General features: G+C 40.1%; 1 protein-coding gene across 3 annotated transcripts in view; it reads right to left on the bottom strand.

The window, feature by feature from the left end:
- The window catches only part of CHCHD3 (coiled-coil-helix-coiled-coil-helix domain containing 3), a 164,758-nt gene that overhangs the window by 46,064 nt on the left and 98,404 nt on the right, over positions 1-20,290 (bottom strand). For all 3 annotated transcript variants that reach the window (XM_021384293.1, XM_021384294.1, XM_021384295.1), the window contains exon 5: positions 18,379-18,462. In XM_021384293.1, coding sequence (XP_021239968.1) covers positions 18,379-18,462 — 84 coding nt within the window. The remainder of the gene's footprint in view (positions 1-18,378; positions 18,463-20,290) is intronic.

Raw genomic sequence — 20,290 nt, 5'->3', positions numbered from 1 at the left:
AAAGAGGGGAGATTTAAATCAAATTTAAAAAGTTTTTTTTTTTTTTTTTTTATATAAGTAGTGAAGCACTGGAACAGGTTGTTCAGAGAGGTGGTGGATACCCCGTCCCTGCAGACATTCAAGGTCAGGCTGGACGGGGCTCTGAGCACCTGATCGAGCTGTAGATGTCCCTGTTCATTGCAGAGGAGTTGGACTAGATGACCTTTAAAGGTCCCTTCCAACTCAAACGATTCTGTGATTCTATGACCTAGCAGCCTTAAAAGCCCTAAGAGGAGCTCATCAACAGAAAGGAGATGGGTTCTTTACTGATCTGCACAGTGGGAAAACAAGAGATGTGGCTGTAAATCAGAACAACTGAGTTTCTGAATGGGTATAAGGAAAAATACTTTCTTCCGAGTATAATTAAAAGAGTGACAGAGGCCCTAAGAGGCTGTGGTATCTCCAGCCTCTGCGGCTGGCAAAGATCTGATGACAGATAGCCTGATCAACCTTGTCTGTCTTCAGTGGCGATCCTCCCTAGAGCAGAAGGTTAGACTTCCCATGGCCCCTTCCAAACTGAATAATTCTATGGATATGCATACCTATACTTAATGATATATCCAATATCAGAATTAAAATCTATTTCAGCTTGTAGATGTGCAGTCTGCTTTGCAGCTGTGCATGAAATTCATCTTGTGGCTGAAGCCCAACAGAATTAAGAATTAATTCTGTAATTAAGAATTACAGAATTAAGGACTGGCCACATCTTCTTTCAAATAATTTGAAAGTAGCTGGGTTTACCTTTGTTTATTAGATCTACCACTATCGCTACTCAGTTGCCTAAGGGCATAATCTGTCTTTAAAAGTCAGACCAGTTATCCTTGGGTACTCTAACTTCTGACCTTGAAGTCTGGGATGAGGAGCAGAATGAACACCCCAGAATACAGGTGCAAACAGAGACTTTCTAGTCCACCCGGACTGTCACCAGTCCATAGGGCCAGATGGGATCCACCTGAGGGTGCTGAGGGAGCTGGCTGATTTGCAAGCCACTTTCCACCATCTACCAATGGTCCTGGTCAACTGGAGAGGTCCCAGAGGATTGGAGGCTTGCCAACGTGAAAACCATCTACAAGAAAGGTTGTTAAGGAGGATCTGGGGAACTACTGGCCTGTCAGCCTGACCTCAGTGCCAGGCAAGGTTATGGAAAAGATCATCTTGAGTGAGACCACATGGCATGTGCGAGACAACCAGGCGATCAGGCCCAGCCAACATGGGCTCTTGAAAAGCAGGCCCTGTATGACCAACTTCATCTCCTTTCTATGACGGAAAGGTTGTCAACATAGTCTACCTAGACTTCAACAAAGCATTTGACACTGTCTCTCACAGAATGTTCCTGGAGAAGCTGCAGCTTGTGTCCTGGACTGGTACATTCTTTGTTAGGTAAATAACAGGCTGGTGAGCTGGACCCAGAGTGGTGGTGAATGGATTTAAATCCAGCTGGTGACCAGTCACGACTGGTATTCCCCTAAGAGTTGGTACTGTCCTGTTTAATATCTTTATTGATGATTTGAATGAGGGAACTGAGGGCACCCTCAATAAGTTTGCAGATGACACCAAGTTGTGGGGTAAGTGTGGGGGGAGGACCTTCAGAGGGATTTGGATAGGATGGATCAATGGGCTGAAGCTAATGGTATGAGCTTCAACAAGACCAAGTGCTGGGTCCTGCTCTTTGGTCACAACAACCCCATGCATTGCTACAGGCTTGGGGCAGAGTGGCTGGAAGACTATGTGGAGGAAATGGACCTGGGACTGCTGGCCAACGCTCAGCTTAAGATGAGCCAACAGTGTGCCCAGGTAGCCAAGAAGGCCAGTGGCATTCTGGCTTGTATCAGAAATAGCGCTGCAAGCAGGAGTAGGGAAGTGATCATCCCCTTGTACTCAGCTCTGGTGAGGCCGTGCCTTGAGTGCTGTGCTCAGTTTTGGGTCCCTCACTATAAGAAAGAAATCGAGGCCCTGGAGCATGTCCAGAAAGGGGCAACAAAGCTAGTGAGGGGTCTGAAGCACAGGCCTTATGAGGAGAGGCTGAGGGAGCTGGGATTGTTCAGTCTGGAGAAGAGGAGGCTCAGGGGAGACCTTATCGCTCTCTACAACTCCCTGAAAGGAGGCTGTGGCGAGGTGGGGATTGGTCTCTTTTCCTGCGTAACTAGTGATTGGACTAGAGGGAATGGCCTCAAGTCATGCCAGAGGAGGTTCAGGCTGGACATTAGGAAATACTTCTTCTCCAAGAGAGTGGCCAGGTGCTGGAATGGGCTGCCCAGGGAGATGGTTGAGTCACCATCCCTGGAAGCGCTCAAGAATGTTTAGGTGTTGTACTGAGGGGCATGGTTTAGTGTGGAAATATTGGTGGTAGATGGACAGTTGGACTAGCTCATGACTGCTGTCAAACCACCTTCAAGATATCAAGGCAGAAAGTCTCTGAATCCCAAAATATCAACTGACTGGTAGTTGATGCAAAACTAGAACTAAGCAAAACTCCACAGAACTACGTACCAGTAACAGCTTTTGGTGATTATGAAGTGACTGAAGTACTTCAAAGACAGCCTCTTGTAGCTGCTTTAGACTGGTTTGAGCAGTGTGAAAAGATCAGGATTGCTACAGTACACATGCTGAGGATATAAAAAAGTGCTTGGTGAAAAACACCGTACAGATTTGTTTGGTAATGATCAGACTCCTTGAAAATTATGTTTCCTACTCAGTCTACATTGAGAGCTATGCTGATAATTAGGTAAGCAAGAAATGAAATGAGGTATGAGCAAATTTAAATCAAGCTAATGTGAGGATTTTTTAGAGCTCTTACAACAGCGTATCCCAGAAGACCTATTTTGTTTGGAAACAGTCTTATGAAAGAAACACAGCCAAAACTAAGGCAGGTGGCCTTCTCACTCAAAAACCTGCTAAATAATAAATCCAGGACCTATGAAAAAGAAACCACTTAAGTTCTCTCAGCATATCACAGTGTAATCATTAGCACCGAATACACTGCTTCAGAAGTTAAAAACATGGTTCTGTTGCTCTCAATAGCACCACAAAATGCCTACAGCTGGAAGTTACACCACAGCAAATAATTCAGATGGAGACCCGGAAAATATTCAGTTTATAGCTATGTTTCACGACCTTTGAGGACTATTCTCACTACTTGCAGGCTTCTTTTTCCTGTTTTTTTTTTTTTTTTTTTGTGTGCAGGTTCTGTGTATTCTTACCATCAATTTCAATTCCCCCTCCCACAGGGCTCAGTCCATTTTTAAGCCAGAGCCATTATTCTACCTTTCAACCTTCCTGAAGATATTTAGTCCATGTTCTGTCCTACATATGTATATTCTTCTATTGGCTTCTTTATTTTTCCTCTCCATTCAAAGCTATCACTTGTGCTGTACTATCTCTATTTTTCCAGACATCCACAGCCCTTCAAAGACACCTCTTCCTCATTAGCCTGAACGGATTTTTGGATGCTTCTTAGGAAAACAATCTGTGTTCTATGCATATTCCCCCACACAGCACCCATCTATTTTGGCAAACAATGAATTCAGAATTTGTCTCTGTAGGTCACTGATGGCATTACAGAGCAGGGCTGCTCATTCCCTGCCCACACTGGCAGTGGTCTACAGCACTTGTCTCTATGGGATTCATCACGTAAAACCTCAGCTGCCCATAGACAGTTGCTTGAACCACGATTCCTTGACAATTGACAGCAAAACACAGAATCAGAATCAAGGCAAGTCATTCTCTTGCCAAACTGAGGGGATGGACTGATCACCATTCAGTGGCAGTTCTCTCTCACCAGCAACTGCTGACTGACCCCAGATAGGTAATGCAGACTAGATGTTCCCACCTTAAATGCATCACAGCCACTCAGTCTCACCAAGAAGGACATATCCTTCTTTTTCCTACATGAAGCTCCTCAACAAAATCCCTCATGTACCCTTACAGCCAGGAATCTTAAACCTACCATGGGAAAAACATCCATTTGATTATTATGAGGCCTGGCAATGCCTCGTAGGATCAGCATCATTGTAAACTTACCTCATACTACAGTAACTCTTTGCAATGTTGAATGCATTAATGTAATGTAAGGTCGCCATTCTCCAGAAGTAAGAAGCATCAAGTTAAATTCTCTCAATCAGCAAGCTTCACTTTATAGTGACAACTCAAAGAAAGTTTAGGATGAACCTTCAGAGAGCATCTAACCCAAATTAGGGTCAACTAGAACAGGTTGCTCAAGACATTGAAAAATCATGTCTTGAACACTTCCAAGGATGATTACATCTATCTTGTATCTGTGTCCTATGGAACACGCCACGAGGAATTGCATTTATGCTACACGTGCGCTGAAGCTTTCTACCTATTCTCTTTCTTTTCAAAGTATTTCTTAAAGCTTGACCAAGAAGAGAAGTAGAACACTGCCAGTAAATTCAAAGATATATGAAAAACGTCCACGTTCCTGAAAATTTCCTTAAATTGTATCAAGTTCCCAAATAGACAGGTATCATCCACCCCCACAAATATTATCACAGAATCACAGAATCATTAAGGTTGGAAAATACCACAAAGATCATCTACTCCAACCACCAACCCATCCCCACCATGCCCTTAAGCCATGTCCCTAAGTGTCACATTTACCCTTTTCTTGAATACCTCCATGGTGACTCCACCACTTATCAACAGATCCTTTTTCTGTCAACCACTGATAGCCTCCTACTTTAAAAATGTTTCACCCATGGTATGGTATGACATATGTAGCATTTTACACTTGATTTTCCAATATATAAGTCTGGATCTTGTAAGGATTATTTTATTTATTTGTTTATTTTAAAGAAGTTCTTTTAATTTGAAAAGTATCTGAAACCCCTCATCAATTAGTGGAAACAACTATATGAAAAAAAAAACAAACATTGAAGCTTTCCCAATTTAAAGGAGTAATTTTCTGCTTTTGAAAATGCATTTTTTTAAAACTTCTCCACCTTTCCTAATAAAATGAAGTTCAACCTGCACTGCTATCCAGTATTTCATCTTGTCTATGCCAGAAATGTTTGCTTTGCTCAGTTGAAACCCTTGTGAAACACTTGTGCCTGTCTAGCCACAAAAGATTCTCAAGTCTCCAACATTCTGTACATTATCTGAAACATGCACAATTAAAGAAAGTTTCCAAAAACTGACAGTAGCAGCAGTGAATTCCTAACAAGGAAGGAAGCTCATGCAAGTTGTTCAAAATGTGTAGTGAATACAGTATGGTTCACGTTCATTTCAAATTTCATGCTAGCAATGCATTATTTGGTAGGGTTAAGTCAAAAAAAAAAAAAATAGTGCACCTATTTCTGGTAGTAAAGGGAACAAGACAGCAAAAGCCTCAACTCTTCAAAGTGAACAGCTTCAACTACAGGAAGCAGAAAACTATCTCATGAGTAAGGAGGGATAGAGCTGCTGAGTGCTGATCCACATAGTACAATTGTACCCCCTGAAAAAGGAGTGCCTAGAGTCCCAGTTTAAGACTGTGGCTCTTCTTCCAAAACACTCTTTCTTTTCTCTTTATGCTTCACTCACCAATACATAGGTTCTAAGAAAGGACATTTTGGCGTGCTGTGTTTGCTACCAGTGTAACCTGCTGAATAAAAACCAAAATATGTTTTAAAAAAAAAAAAAAACAACTATGAAGGATGCTTTAAAAGCCTTCTGGACATGTTGAGCAAGAAACGAATGAACAGCAACATAAATCACATCTTCAAATTTCTAGATATTTTGCTGATTAAAATGGTTAATGCAAAACATTACGTATGTTAAATTTTGTAAAATGGGATATTTCTTATTTATTGTCTAGAAAAGTGAGCAAGTAATCACAGAATTCACTCTTGATGTGCTATTTTGATGATTAACTGTTTCTGCTGCTGATAGAAGAAAGTGAGGCAAAGGAAAAAATGGTGAATTTTCTATGGTGTAAAGCAGAAATGGGATTACCTGACTCTCTTTTCAAATTGTTTCTCAATACTTAAAGGAAAAATTCCTATTTTTTTTTCCAAAAAACTGAGGTAGTTGCTCTAACATAGGTTGAAACACAAGTATTTGCACCTGTCGAACGTAGCAGTAATGGTTTGGGACATTCACTGCTGCAGAAAACTGATAGGATTTTACTTCTAAAAACTATGGGCAAGTGAGGATTAAGTACTGAAATCAGGGGCAAGCTTGGCATAAACAGACATGGGCTGGCACGCAGCAACAGTTATCTGCAATGCTTTTAAAGACATATGGCATTAGCAGCAAAAAACATATTCCGTATTATTGCTACAGTTGTCTTAGGAACAAGGATTATTTTGGAGGGGGGGGGCTTTATGTTTAATAAATATATAGACCAAAAGGCAACGCGTTTGGTTGCAGGAAGAATTTCCAACTGGATTACACCGGATAGGAAAAACAGTGAAATGTTAAGGTAAGAGACTTAAAAAAGAATGGTAATTCTTCCCTGAGAATTAGACACACGTTTGAACTCTTTTGCTATGGTTCATTTGAATTTGCTTCATAATTACTGCAGCTATGTTTTTGTATTTTAGTGTGCATAAATACATACTCCTAGATGATTACAGCCCACAGTAATGCAAACAGTTAAACTCTCTGACAAGGGGAAAAAAAATAAAGATTTCAAAAGTGGCAGGAGAGTATCTACTCATTTCAAACACATGATTATCTTTCCATATTTCAAAAGGAAAGGCCTTTTGAGGCACAGCAATATGCATGTGAATAGAAACATATTGAAAAGTCTCAGCTTTCAGGTATAATGCTTTTCAGTTAGAAAGGCATAAGATGGAAGAACTTTCAATTCCCTGTGACACATTTAAAGAGCACCGAGCACGCCACCAGCCTTGCATTATCGCTGCCGTCCCCTCTCCCCACCGATGGCTCACCACCACTTCTAAGCTGTCTGGAAATTCCAATTAAAAGCAACACGAGCAACGTGCAGCCCCTCCGCAGCCCAATTGGACCCACTGCATAGTGAGCAGGTTGCCAGCCACAGAACCCATCCACAGGCCGAAAAATAGCTCTGTTAAAAGAGGAGGCAAGAAAGAAGCAAACCTTCACCTTTGAAACATCAGTGTAAAGATCACACATTTTTCTAGGAGGGATCTCACAAATACGGTGCCTCTGCTACAGAAGTGCAATGCCAGCTGTCTGTTCCTTCTTTTTTGAAGGAACGGGGAGTCGGGGATTTTAAAGGAATCTGGGTAATGCACAAGACAAATTGGTTTTGCTCTCTTCAAAGCAAAAACTTCAGCTGAAAAGAAGTTGTCAGTAGGCTTGTCACCAAGTCCATTACTGTGATTTTCTCCTTGTCTGTTCTCCCCAGGTTTCTTCCTACAGCCCTCCTGCTCATCTTGAACTCCTTCTCCCACCTTTAAAGCTAGAGCACTGGTTTCAGGGAGCTTCACGAGTAATGCAATAGAGAAAAATTGTACTTAACCTTTGACTTCTGCAACAGAGGCCAGACAAAGCAGAGATCCATATCACAACACTGCACAAAATCTGGTACATTTATCTTCCCCTCTCTATTTGCAGAGCGCTTAAACTGTGGTCACATCCTAAGGTTTCGGTTCAGCTCTTTCTGTGGCTGGACTCTCCCTGATGTTAAGAATATCGCCACAAGCACATCTAGGTAGGACATAATCCCTTGCACATGAAGAGCACAATAAACTCAGATGGCATAGACAATAAACCTGCGATAGAATCACAGAATCATAGAATTGCTCAGGTTGGAAAGGACCTTCAAGATCATCAAGTCCAACTGCAACCTAACCATACTGCTCTCACAACCCATCGCTAAATCCTGTCCCGGAGCACCATATCCAAATGGTTTTTAAACACATTCAGGGATGGTGACTCCACCACCTCCCTGGGGAGCCTGTTCCAGTGCTTCACAACCCTTTCTGTAAAGAAGTTTTTCCTGATATAACAGGGGCAGAACAAAGGACTGATTTTGCCAGATATTGTGGAATCATGTCCTTTCCCAACATCTGTCCTGAAGAACAACTCGATGCTCACGGTAAGGAATTAGAAATGAGGATTAGATTCTGCTAACAGTCCCTTTTCCCTGTAGGCCCATACAGACAAATGGTGAACCACCCCAACTTTGCATGAGAAAGGCTGTGCGTGAATCACAGCTTATTGTTCGGGGAAGCTAAAACGGCCTCACAAAATCTATCAGCCGCCAGATGGAAACGGTCCTTCTCCTCTGTGCTGAGCACAGCCCTCTCTCCAACCGAAGGCCAAGTTATTAAGAAATTGTTTGTCGACTTAGATTGGATTGATCATTTATTTCCCAAATTCCTTTTCCCATCATTTACTCATTATACGCCTCCTTCTGATGTAAGAGGACATTTATTAGCACCAGCATTTATTGTGCTGGCAAACAGAAACATTCCGCAGCGTTTCCTGGGGATTCTCTCATTTATCTATCTGTTACAGGACTGAAGTATTTTTAGGGGCAGAAAAATTAAAATATCACTCAGACTGACAGCAATGAAAATGAAGCCGGTATGTGCTTGGGAAGGCAGTTTCAGCCTTCAGGTTTACAAGATGATTTGCAAAAACATAGGGCAGAATTTCTCATAATTATTATTGCTTTGCGATGAGAAAAATCACTAACTACTGCCTCGGAGGAAAAGGGAACTTTTTAAAAAGAAAAGGTGCTCAGAAAATGTTTTAATGCACACCTTGTCATTGATACCTCTTTAAATGGAAGGTGTATTTAAATTGGGGACTTCTTGTTTTCAAATGCAAGTGCACAAAAGGTTGGGAACAGAAAACAAGTGAAAGCAGACTAGCCTGTACTGTGCTCCCTCTCATTTGTTGCTCAGTTTATCCAAAAGTAAAATAATTGGGCCATTCAAAAACAGTACGCAATATGTATTTTAAAGATAAATACCTTTAGGGGAATGCATATCCATCAGATTCCCAGGAAAGTGAAAGAGACTAAAGAATTATTCCTGTACAATTATTCCTCACACTGTAAAGCCACTAAAATCTCTAACAGATGCCCTGACATTCAGTAGTTTACCTGCCACACGGTTCTATTTGGAGATGGAGTATTTGCTAAATGATTCCTTGAGAAAGAACTCCAAGCAAACCATCTCACTGAGGGTTGTTCTAAACACAGTGTTAACTTAGTACAGCTTTTGTACCAAAACTTCTGTAAAGGAAAAAGGGTGGGAGGAGGGAACAGACACGGGAGAAAAGAAAGCTGCTTATTCATTAACCACACATATGTTACAACACTTTGCCATGTTCTATGAAATGCGATAAACTCTGCCTTGTGACACTCCAATGGCAAATTTCTTTGGTTTATTCCATTTTGCCTATTAAAACTTTTTCTCGTGATATTTTTTGCTGCTTCTCAGGAAGGGGAAGGGAAATAGCGCAGCTGAAGCTATCAAGAAAAACAGATGCAGACACAATCACTAAGGGTGACTTAGGCAATACTGACATGTTTATGTTTAACTGTACGCATCCACTAATTTGTTTTCATTAAACCAAGCGGGGCTGGATGAACAACTTATCCTAACAAGGACCCAGCAAGGATTTCATACATGAGAATAAAGTGGAGGGGACTGAAGGAGCTGTCCAACATGCTGCTTTGTTGTTTCAGCATTGCCCCGTCCGTTCCCACTTGTCTCACCGTTTATCCCCACCTGCAGTTCTTATTCATAGAATGAATGTGCGTATGTGTTCAGACTTCACAAACACCAAGATTGAAGAAGCTACAACAGCAACTAAAGCCATCGCAGAGAAAAACAGGTTAGCAATGACCAGTTATCATGGGAACACAATTAATTCCTGTTGTTAAAATACAGTTGGAAGTCAGCAAATGCTGGCACCCAGTGTGGTAAAAGCAAGTAATAAATACAATAAATAATTGTATAATCAAGGAAGAGTTAAGAAGAAGGTGTGATCCAAGCACTGAGGACTTACAAGCTCCAGGTCTAGGAATGGGTTTATGAAAGAAATCACCTTTACAAAGCAACACCATGGTCGGGTAAACACAGGGCTCTACATCAATAGCCATACTACATACATAGCCACTTCCTATAAAACAGTATTTCACCAGCTCTTGGGTCAATTAATCCCACATTAACTACCAAGATCTTCAGCAGTTTGAACTTCAGAGGTTTTGAGCATCCCCATTTCCAAGGAAAGTCCCTGCTCAACCACTCACAGAGCTCTGTCCATCCTGTCTGGGCATATGCCTGCTTAACACACACTGAGTTTGGCTTTACCAAGACAGTGGAATTTCATAAAAACCACCATCCTCCCCATCTGAGGAAATGTCAGTGCATAAACTCTTTAGGAAACAACGCTGGGGTATCTTTTAGGCTGAGAAAGAGCCTTCAGGTTGATTTTAAAGCAACATTTTAGGCCCATAAAGCACAATGAAATAAAGCAGAAGGAGTGAAGGCTTGAGGCTGCCTATAAAAAAAACAGCATCGGAGGAAAAGCTGGCAACGCTGTGTGGTTAGCTCTAGCTGAGACTGGATGTACAACACCAAATCCAAGTGATGCATGAAAAGGTACTAAGCCAGAAAAAAAGATGCAAGAATAACAATGGGTTAAAGAGATGCACCAGTGGAGCTAAAAAAAAAAAGCACAACTACACAACAAAAAGTAGTGCACAGTTTGACAAAGTCCTGAAGGCCTGCGCAAACACACCCCTGCTCATGGGCCTGAGTTATTATTTTCCATCCAACATATCCTTACTCCTTGGTCTTCTGCTAATAACCACAAAATGTGAATGTGGAATTATCCATCCTTTAATCCAAACCAAGAGTATCAAAAAAAAAACCAAAAAAAAAACAAGCAAAGAAAACAACAACTATCTGAAAACATGGTTATAATAAACATTGGATAAGTAGAAAAAAGGATTGCAAACAACCTATATAGAACTACCAGCTACATGTTAACAGCTATCAAGTGTCTTACTGCAGGGGAAGAAAAGCCTGGAATATTACTTATCACATTTTCGTTTTTGTCTCCATTTATATAAAGACATACACACAAAATGGAAAAATAATCTGTAAGTAAACATTTAGAGAAACATCAATACCTACTATTCAGTGTGGAACAACTCGTTATTTTGTTATTAAGCGGCGTTTCAGCATTGCTATTGATTGGATATGTGATAGTGAAAGGGGTATTTTTAATAGGAAAATGTCTCAGAATAAACATTTGCAGTGGTTTCGTGGAAAAATATATGGGTGGGTGTGTATTTACAAGCTAATATACATATTAGCCACATATTTAGAAAACAGCAAATAAAAGATAATGAGCAAAAAAAAAAAACAAAAACAAAAAAAGGCTTAAAAACAATTATTTGGAATAGTGATTGTGGCTCAGCAAGATATGGAGGTAGTGCATTAATGCAGCACTCCAGTCAGAAGGCTACAGCTCCGTCTGTCTTTGTCAATCAGGTTGAGGTTTCAGATATTGTAATTGGTAGCAAGTTTCCTAATCTCAACCTGCCAGGCAAGAAGAGCTCAACAAAAGCTCTATCCCCAAAATATAATGAAATTTGAAGAGAGAAAATTTCTAATATTGGCAACATGAAGCAAGATCACAGGTTGGGCTGACAGCTTTATTATGCTAAACTGACAAAAACATTATGCTCTGGTCAATACTAAGAAAGGGGGGTTCATGAGCAGTATGGAAATACAAAGCATTGGGAAACTATCATGAACTTCTACTTTTATCTCTCTGGTGCAGCACATGAGCTCTGACATTGCTAAAGTCTCTTGGCCCAAGTACAGAATGAGAAATTAATGTGTCTTGATTTTATACTCATGTCTCCTGCTGCACTGATTTGGGCAAAACTGCAAGAATTCTCCGTTGAGGTTGAATATCGATCCACCAGTAGCCTTACACAGATAACACAATTCATTAAGAATGGTATGGTCATGGCTCCAGTGGAAGCCAGAATATATTTTACTGCTTCTATCTGAAAAATGTTTGAAAGTAAGTGTTGTTTGACATTTTCTTTTCTCCTTATTACGGCTAAATTCAGTTGAGTAGACTGAACTCAGTGCTGGTAGATTAATGTAGTGCTTGCGTGGGTTTGATACAGGGACAGAACCATGACCTAATCCTGTTCAAAGGTAGTTCAAGGAAGAAACAATAACATAGTTTCAACACCTACAAATCTCTCCCTCCTGGTGTCTCTCTGGATCTATATTTCTGTATATAACATCACTCTCTCTACATATGTATAGAGATACATGGCATAATACATGTATTTGATCTGTTTGTGTAGGTAAATATGAAGAGATAAAACAAAGAGGTAGTTAGATAGAAGAAAAAAAAGAACATCTCATAAAAATGGGAGGGGAGTAAGAAAGATGGAATTGTTTTCTTTTAAACCACCGACAGATACTGCTGCTTCAATTTGTTAAGTCATACAACATTGGCAAACCTACTTCAAATATGAAGAGAAGAAAGGCCTGTAAAATGCCTTCCAACACAACTTCTCTGAAATACAGGAGTTTGGTTAGTAAAGCCAAGACAGATAGTAATGGAAGCATCAGCTTAAATAGAACAGAAGTAAAAAAAGATCAGGCATTTGTACCTGGACCGCATTCACCAAAGTCATCTCTCCGGACAGAGGATGATGAAGTATCTCTACAAGGGCAAAGTGGAGAAACTCTGCAAGCTGGGCAAGTCGTAGAATGTGAACACGAAACAATAAACTAACGTGAAATAATAAATGAATAAATGATAAAATAATAATAAATAATACTATAAATAATAACAATAAGCTAATAATTTCCTTTATGGAAAATAAAAAATGTTGGTGTCCTATGTAAGGCCTCTACTGAGAGGTTATTTCACTGACCTGCGTGGTAAGAAGGATGTCAAATATAACACATGAAAGACAGTGGTTATACAGCCATGTGTCATGTTTAGAAAAGAAATGCATATGGCCAGTATATTGAATTGCAATGGACAGTTTGGAAAAACCGACTGGTGTTATGTGCATCCAACAAAGAAAGCACGTATTGCACACGGGCAACAACTACAACTTAGTAAGTCTGTCCGCAGTGTGCTAGAGGTAATTCCATGTCTTCATGGGAACAATGACAAAAGGTTTGCTGAGCTTTCTCTGCGCCTTCCCCAAATGCTCAGAACACAGCATCATCAGCCCAAACTGTTTTCTCCTCTGCGAGATGAAGCTCCAAGTCTTGAAACACTGTACCTACATCACTGCTATTTGATTTTGAAAGACATGAAAGAATACAGTACAAAATGTGTGGAGTGTAAACATGTTTGCTCTGCCGAATACAAACTTCTAAACACAAGAGGTGAGAACAGAATCATCTTCTGGTTATGAAATTCCTGCCGATACAGTCATGTGAGATCAAAGACAGTAAACAGACTGATAAATTGAAACAAATAGAAACAAAAAATGTCTAAACTGCTAAAATACATCACAGGGAATTAAAATGATTGTAGTTATTACACTGCCTTATAATAGCTCCTCTCTGTTATCCGCATCTTGCAAACCACAGTTTACAAAAAGCCACAGTAAACAGATTCTGATTATTTAGTTGTTTGGACTTTGAAAAGGTAAACAAGATTCTGAAGAATCTGAACAAATGTGGAACTCGCATTGTTTGCATCCTAGCACTTATGCTCATTATAATCACATACAAAAAGCCAATACTTGGCTGTGAAGCTGAGCTGTATGTTATCTCCTTTCTGAGCACTGGGTCTATCACTGCAAAGCACACTGGTCCATTCTAAGTCTTGAATAGAAAAAAGGAAGAGATCATTAAATTATAATTTCCCCGTACAATTGGTATAAGCATTTCCTACCAACAGGATTAGCACGAACACAAGATCCCAGAATAAAGCTGCTCAGCAGTGAGAATGGCAGTTTAGTGTCTAGTAAATTTGATTTCTCTGAAAATCCTGACACATCATAATAGTGAAATCCTATTTACTGTAGCAAGCAGGATGGATAATACTATTTAACACCTGGTATAGTGTGTGCCATCAGCTCACAGCTTCGTGCTCTGTGTGCTCGTCTTACCTTAAGGTTAATGCTCCTTGACAGCCTACATGGTAAGTAGAATCCCCAAATTAAGTGCTGAACTTCTGATTTGCAAATCCTTCCTAAAAATGTAAGTCGTGAAAGAAATGGATGCAGATAAGAGGATCACATTTGCAGAACTTATGTCTATATTCTCAGGCTCTGATCTGGCAGTAAGCCTTGCACAGTGCAGGAAGCTCCCTGGGAAAAGGCCACTGAAGTCAGCAAGGGATTGCACAGAAATCAGAAAACCCCCAAGAACCATAGGGAGCAGTGAATTGTTGACGGCTGGGCAGTAGAACATAATGTTGAAACTTCTAAATGCTAACAGAACTACTTTATTACCTTACACTGCATGCGTATTCACATGCATGCTAAACAATACTCACTGAAAGTACTTCTAGAAAACTTGCAGGCATAGAAGCATAGCTTGTGAGAGAAATACCCTGATTAATATTGGGATACACGTCTTGCTCATTCACATAGATAAACTAAGTAGTTGTGTCATACAGCAGTCTATTAAAATTAATTTCCTTCTGCTCCCATGACTAGGGGCATGATTCTTCCAACGACACTTAGCAGTATTATGAAGCAGTGTAATGTAAATGAACGTAGCTGGATTTGCTGAAGAAAGCTTGATCTAGAGAGAGTTGAATCACTCTCTATAAGCTGCAGAAGCACGCACAGACACACCTCATGCTGAATGTCTGTTTGAGGCCAGAAGTCCAGGCAGAAGAGGAAAGCATGCAGTCACGTCTCCCGTGCATTAAAAATATTCTAAAGCAAAAGCAACTGGGTGAAGGAGTGACAGGACGTCAGCTGCTCTGCAGACAAAATTAATGCCACTGTTGATGTTGGCTGGAACCTATATGTCACCGTAACAGCAGTGACGTAAAAGTAGTGATGAAGCCTATAGCCACTGGGGCTTGGAATTTACATGTAATCCAGTGGCATAATGGAAGGATGATGGACGCGGAGAAGCTGAACAGAAAAATGATGAATACAACAGGACAGAAGTGTGTGAGAATATGCGTGTGTGTCTCTGTGTAGATTCACACAAGACAATGTTACAGAGAGGCCACAGTCTTCAAGGTCTCAAGCTGCACAACCTGAGATGCTCAGTTTCCTATTTCTTGCTGCGCTACTCTTTTAAAAGAAAAACCAAATGGCTAAAAATACCACTAAGGCCAGCTTATTATATGAAGCAATTGAGATAATGTAGGATATACACACATTCACCATCTGAGTTCTGTTATCTGACCCTACGCTTGTTTGCTCTGTCAAGAAGCATCATTAGCCTACGAACAGACAACGAAGAACACAGACAAATTTTTCTCAAAGCTTGACGTGTGAACTCTTAAATAAGAGCCTTACACTCTAGTTAGATACACAGTACGAGAAGGTTATTCTGTAACTCCTTTGTTAAACGATCTCATTTTGCTTTGCTGCTGTGGAGCATGTAATAACTCATCGCTTATGTGCTATCTTTGACCTAGAAACACTGGCAGCTGTTAGGGGAATCGCCGGGTTTTTGGAAAGTATCAAAAGGTTTTTAGCACATAAACCAAATTTATGAACAGATATTGCCCTGGAGAATGGAATTGTTTATGTTTTAGTATCACAGCTGTCACTGGTGCACAGTTATTTTGTCCTGTATTAATCTCCGCGAAAGGTTGAGCATCTTCACTCAGTCACTGAAATATTTTATAATTGACAGACTTCATCTGGCACTGAATATGTATAATAATTTTCTCCATAAGGAGCACCCTGTGCTGACACTAATCTGTTCTGTTGTCGTCTCCCTTTATTATCAACGTCTGCGTTGTTTTTTCAGCAGCACTGGAGAACACAAATATGAAGCTTCTAATTGAAAAAGCTAGGTAATCAAAAAGCCAATTAATCATACAGATGAGCTCTGACATTCAGTGATGCAACAGACAGAAATACCACATATGCGCAGCTGAAGTATTTTTAAAGTGTGTTTATTTGATGTAAGAATGATCTGAGAATGTAATTAGCGTTCTTTGTCACAAATGACAGCCCAATATTGCACATTTCCTCATACTGACATTATCTCTCCCAGCTCCACTTGCTCCGCTCCCATCTTACCTTCCGCTCTCAGCTTTTCTCTGTTGAACATGCTCTAACTCTGCGTACCTTCCACTGACATCAGGACAAGCTTAGGAACAAATAAACAGCCTATTATTGTGCTCTGTAATTTCCAACACGCTAGGCCTTTCCAGACCTTCCTTTTTTTCTTAAAGCTCTATTTCCATCCCCGTGCTCAAAAAATAAGCAATACTGAAACTCACAAATGACCTTAATAACGGCTGCAGGCACCAGCCTCAGTGAAGCCTGGATTGCAAGACACACGACCCCTCCGCTTTTGTAGGTTTTCATTCTGTAATCTCCACATCTCTGAAAAAGTTCAAAGCCTGATTTGGAGCGCAGAGTTCACCTCCTCTCGGAGATTGAACAACTGTGGTTTTTTTTAGTGCAGGAGAGATATGCACATGTACTTTGAAAACAAACCCGATGACAGCTTAGCAAAGCAAAGGTTCCCTACCTTACAAATAGAAAGTTGGAAAGTAAAGACTTGCCTCGGTGCCACAGGAACTCAACTCTGAAGACAGAGCAAATGTCACCCACAGAACAAGAGAGTCGATTCAGAGCTGTCTGCTGTAGTCTTGGAGACTTTAAGTTCAAGACGTGGAACAAGAACTGGCAAAGATCACCCATATTGTATCGCTTGGGGGACAGCACTTTAGCAGTATAAAACACAGGTGCTTATAGTTCACTGCATCATTTGTATGCAACAATGATTTATTCACATGCTTCTTAAAATAAAATTCCACGCTGGAAGTGGCCACTTAACAGTAGCAAGTGAAGGCACTGCATCAGCGACCTACTCTGAGATTAAAAACAACTAAGAATAAAAACCTTATTTGCTGCATAGTGCCTTAAAAAGGTAAAACAGAAGCTTTCAAGCAAAGAATCATGGTGTTTTTTTCACGTGACCTTTGCCATGAGTTACTCCAGCACCACTTGTACTTCAACAATAGAACAGAAGACCAATAACTAACTGAACAGGTACAGCCATGCTTGGACCTCGCCTGGATGAGCTACTACAGATGCTTTCACCCCTACCATCAGTCAGCTACTTGAGAACAAGGCAGGTATTCTGTGGGGATTTTGCAAGAGGGATCTTCATTTGTGACTGTTTAAATAACACACTTTTAGAATCATTAAAATAATTTAACCTCATCCTTTCAGACTGTTCTTCATTGCCAAGAACACGTCCTTATTAATGCAATATTCAAAAAGGTTGATCAAAATAATGAGATAGAATCTGGTATGCCCTCCGTTTAAAATATTCATTAAGATCAATTATACAGACTGATAATTCAGGCAACATGCTCTTCTTTTTAATCCACAAAAATAAGCATTCTTCTTCTCTCTATCCTGCTAAGCTGCATAAATGAATATATATCATATTAACACTGTTTTCAAAACTAACCAAAATATCCAAATTAAACAATAAATAGGCTCAGAAACGAGGAAGGAAAAAGAGGAAAAAGTATTCAGGCTGAAGGTTGCAGCAAACCTGGGATGTAGAACATGATGGCAATAACAATTAGCTTGAAAATAGCACCCTATAAAACAGTACCCTATAAATAAATAACAGCAATATGTTAAAACACTTCCTATTAAATACATTCTAAGCTCTTCACACAACACCAAACTGTTCTGTATGGTATGGTCGCAATTCTATCGCAACACAGAAGTACATTTTTAAACATGTCCTGAACAACCTGCAGTTAACATGAAACTGCAGGTGGGTTTGGTGGATCCACCAACTGCCCAATGGAAGTAACTGTGGACCACAACTAAAGTCATGAAATTCAGTAGGTATTTCCCACTTCACATGGGATTTTCAGACTGCTTGGTGATGCCCATTCACTTGCACTGGTTCTTTATCTGAACTGGTAGGAAGGTAATAATTCTGGTTAGGAGAATTTCTCTATGTGTAATTGCTATGACAGATAAAACCTCACTGAAATGTGAGAACTTAGCTAAAAGAAAAGAACATCCTCAACTTTAAAGCCTCCGTCTTGTCAATATTAAGCCAGAAACAGCAGCAGTTAATACCAAAAAAACCCTCTCTAGCCACAGCTTTAATCTTTATCTCCTTAGAAAAGTCATCTTGTTTAACAATAAAACATAACCAGAAAGTCAGTAGCAGAAACAAACAGAAAACTCTTCATTAAGAGGGAAGAAAGGCTTACCCTTTCTTCCAGTCGAGCCAGCTGCTCTTTGTAGTAGGCATCATGCTTCTTTAGTTCTCTGTCTTTCTCTTCCAGCTGCCTGGCCTAAAAAAAGAAATGGAAAGATAAAACTGGATCAGGAAAGAGCATCACTCACAAAGCAAAAACATCCACCATAAACTGTACCAGTAAGGAATATACACTGATTGAAAACTGCAGTCTATTAGTTTTTGCCAAACAGTGCATTAATAAGATGATGATTGCTGCATTGAAAACGGAAAGAGATTGTCTATTGTACTGTTCTTCCCTTGCCTCCTCAACAGCTGTGCCATGGCTTGTTCAAATGGAGTTGGACACGTCACAAAGGCAGAACCAAGCGCACCACGCTGAGACAAAATTTGTTATTAACTTTGCAGATCACTTCTCAGCTTAGGGAAATGCGCTCAAGCTACTGAACAAAGTATACGAAGAGTCTCATTATTTAGTTTTTATTTTCAAATCGTTACTAAGTGGACATTTTGACATGAGAACAGCTGAACTTCCATCCATACATTTGCAGGCTATGGTAAGAAAAATACGTATTTTTAAATTAGTGCTTTTCCTCTACAACCTTAGTTGAGGAATGTGTAGTACATGTGTAGCACGTTCTTAATTTTGAACATGTGAATGTTTCAAAAGAATCAAATGCTCGTACATTTGCAAGAGCAGATCTAAAAACCGTTATCTAAAACTCTGATGTCTTCTTTAATTATTCTTCTGGAAACTCCTACTTCAGCTGAAGTAAAAAGCTAAGCTGAAACCCTTCAATGTATGGTCACCTGCACATCCAGTAACTTAAAATAACGCAGAGTATTCATGTTAAGATGTTTTCAGCAGTACTGAGAAATAGAATTTTTTTTTTCCTTTTCATTTGTAGTATGCTCTACTATGCAGTATTATAGGGACTTATTAAGAATTACAGAATACATTAATACATTCTCTGGGCAACCTGATTTAGAGCCTGATTCAGTGGCTGGCATCCCTGCCCGCAGCAGGGGGTTAGAACTAGATGATCCTTAGGTCTTTTGCAACCTAAACTATTCTATGATTCTATGATTAAAAGTACACCCATGCACACCAAACGTATCTACACCTCAACTATGAATGCAAACACATTCCAGGCAAATAATCTTTTAATCTTCAGTAAACAATAGTTAACTATCAGTGGCCATTACCACAACTGTCTACTCAAAATGAGCCATTCATCCCTAATGTTTTCATTCAGGTACTGATAACACAGAGTTAACTGCAAACAGTTCCCCTTTCTAGCAGCATCAGGAAAAACAGGAAATGTAAACTCTTCCTACTGAGAGTTTACAGGTCACGCTCACAGAAGCATGTCAGAAAACTTCCTTATACCACACATCGTGCTGTACTTCTTGTATAGATACAAGACTTAATTCTCATTCTCAAGGTTTGTCTTTGCGGTTAGACAATGAATAAAACAAAAACTTCGAGGTTTTGGTTAGACTTTCCTTCAGTACTTACCTTTTTTTCTATCTCCTGAAGCATGCAAAAGATCAAAAAGTTCAAGTTAAATTGATTACATAATGGTGAATAGAAGGAATGCATAAAAGCATATGCCAGTCAGGCACGTCTGTAATCCAGAACAATGCTGAAAACCACACACAATCTTAGCGTCATCACAGAATCATAGAATGGCTTGGGTTGGAAGGGACCCCAAGGATCATGAAGTTCCAACCTCCCTGCCACAAGTAGAGCAACCAACCTCCACATCTAATGCTAGACCAGGCTGCCTAGGGCCCCATCCAACCTGGCCTTGAACACTTCCAGGGATGGGGCATCCACAGCCTCTGTAGGCAGCCTGTTCCAGCACCTCACCACTCTCATAGTAAAGAACTTCCCCCTGACATCCACTCTAAACCTTCCCTCC

This window comes from Numida meleagris, chromosome 1 (genome assembly GCF_002078875.1).
Source record: "Numida meleagris isolate 19003 breed g44 Domestic line chromosome 1, NumMel1.0, whole genome shotgun sequence".
In the NCBI taxonomy this organism is placed as follows: Eukaryota; Metazoa; Chordata; class Aves; order Galliformes; family Numididae; genus Numida; species Numida meleagris.
The sequence above is the reverse complement of the archived record's forward strand: the minus strand, read 5'-3'. Positions and strand labels throughout refer to the sequence as shown.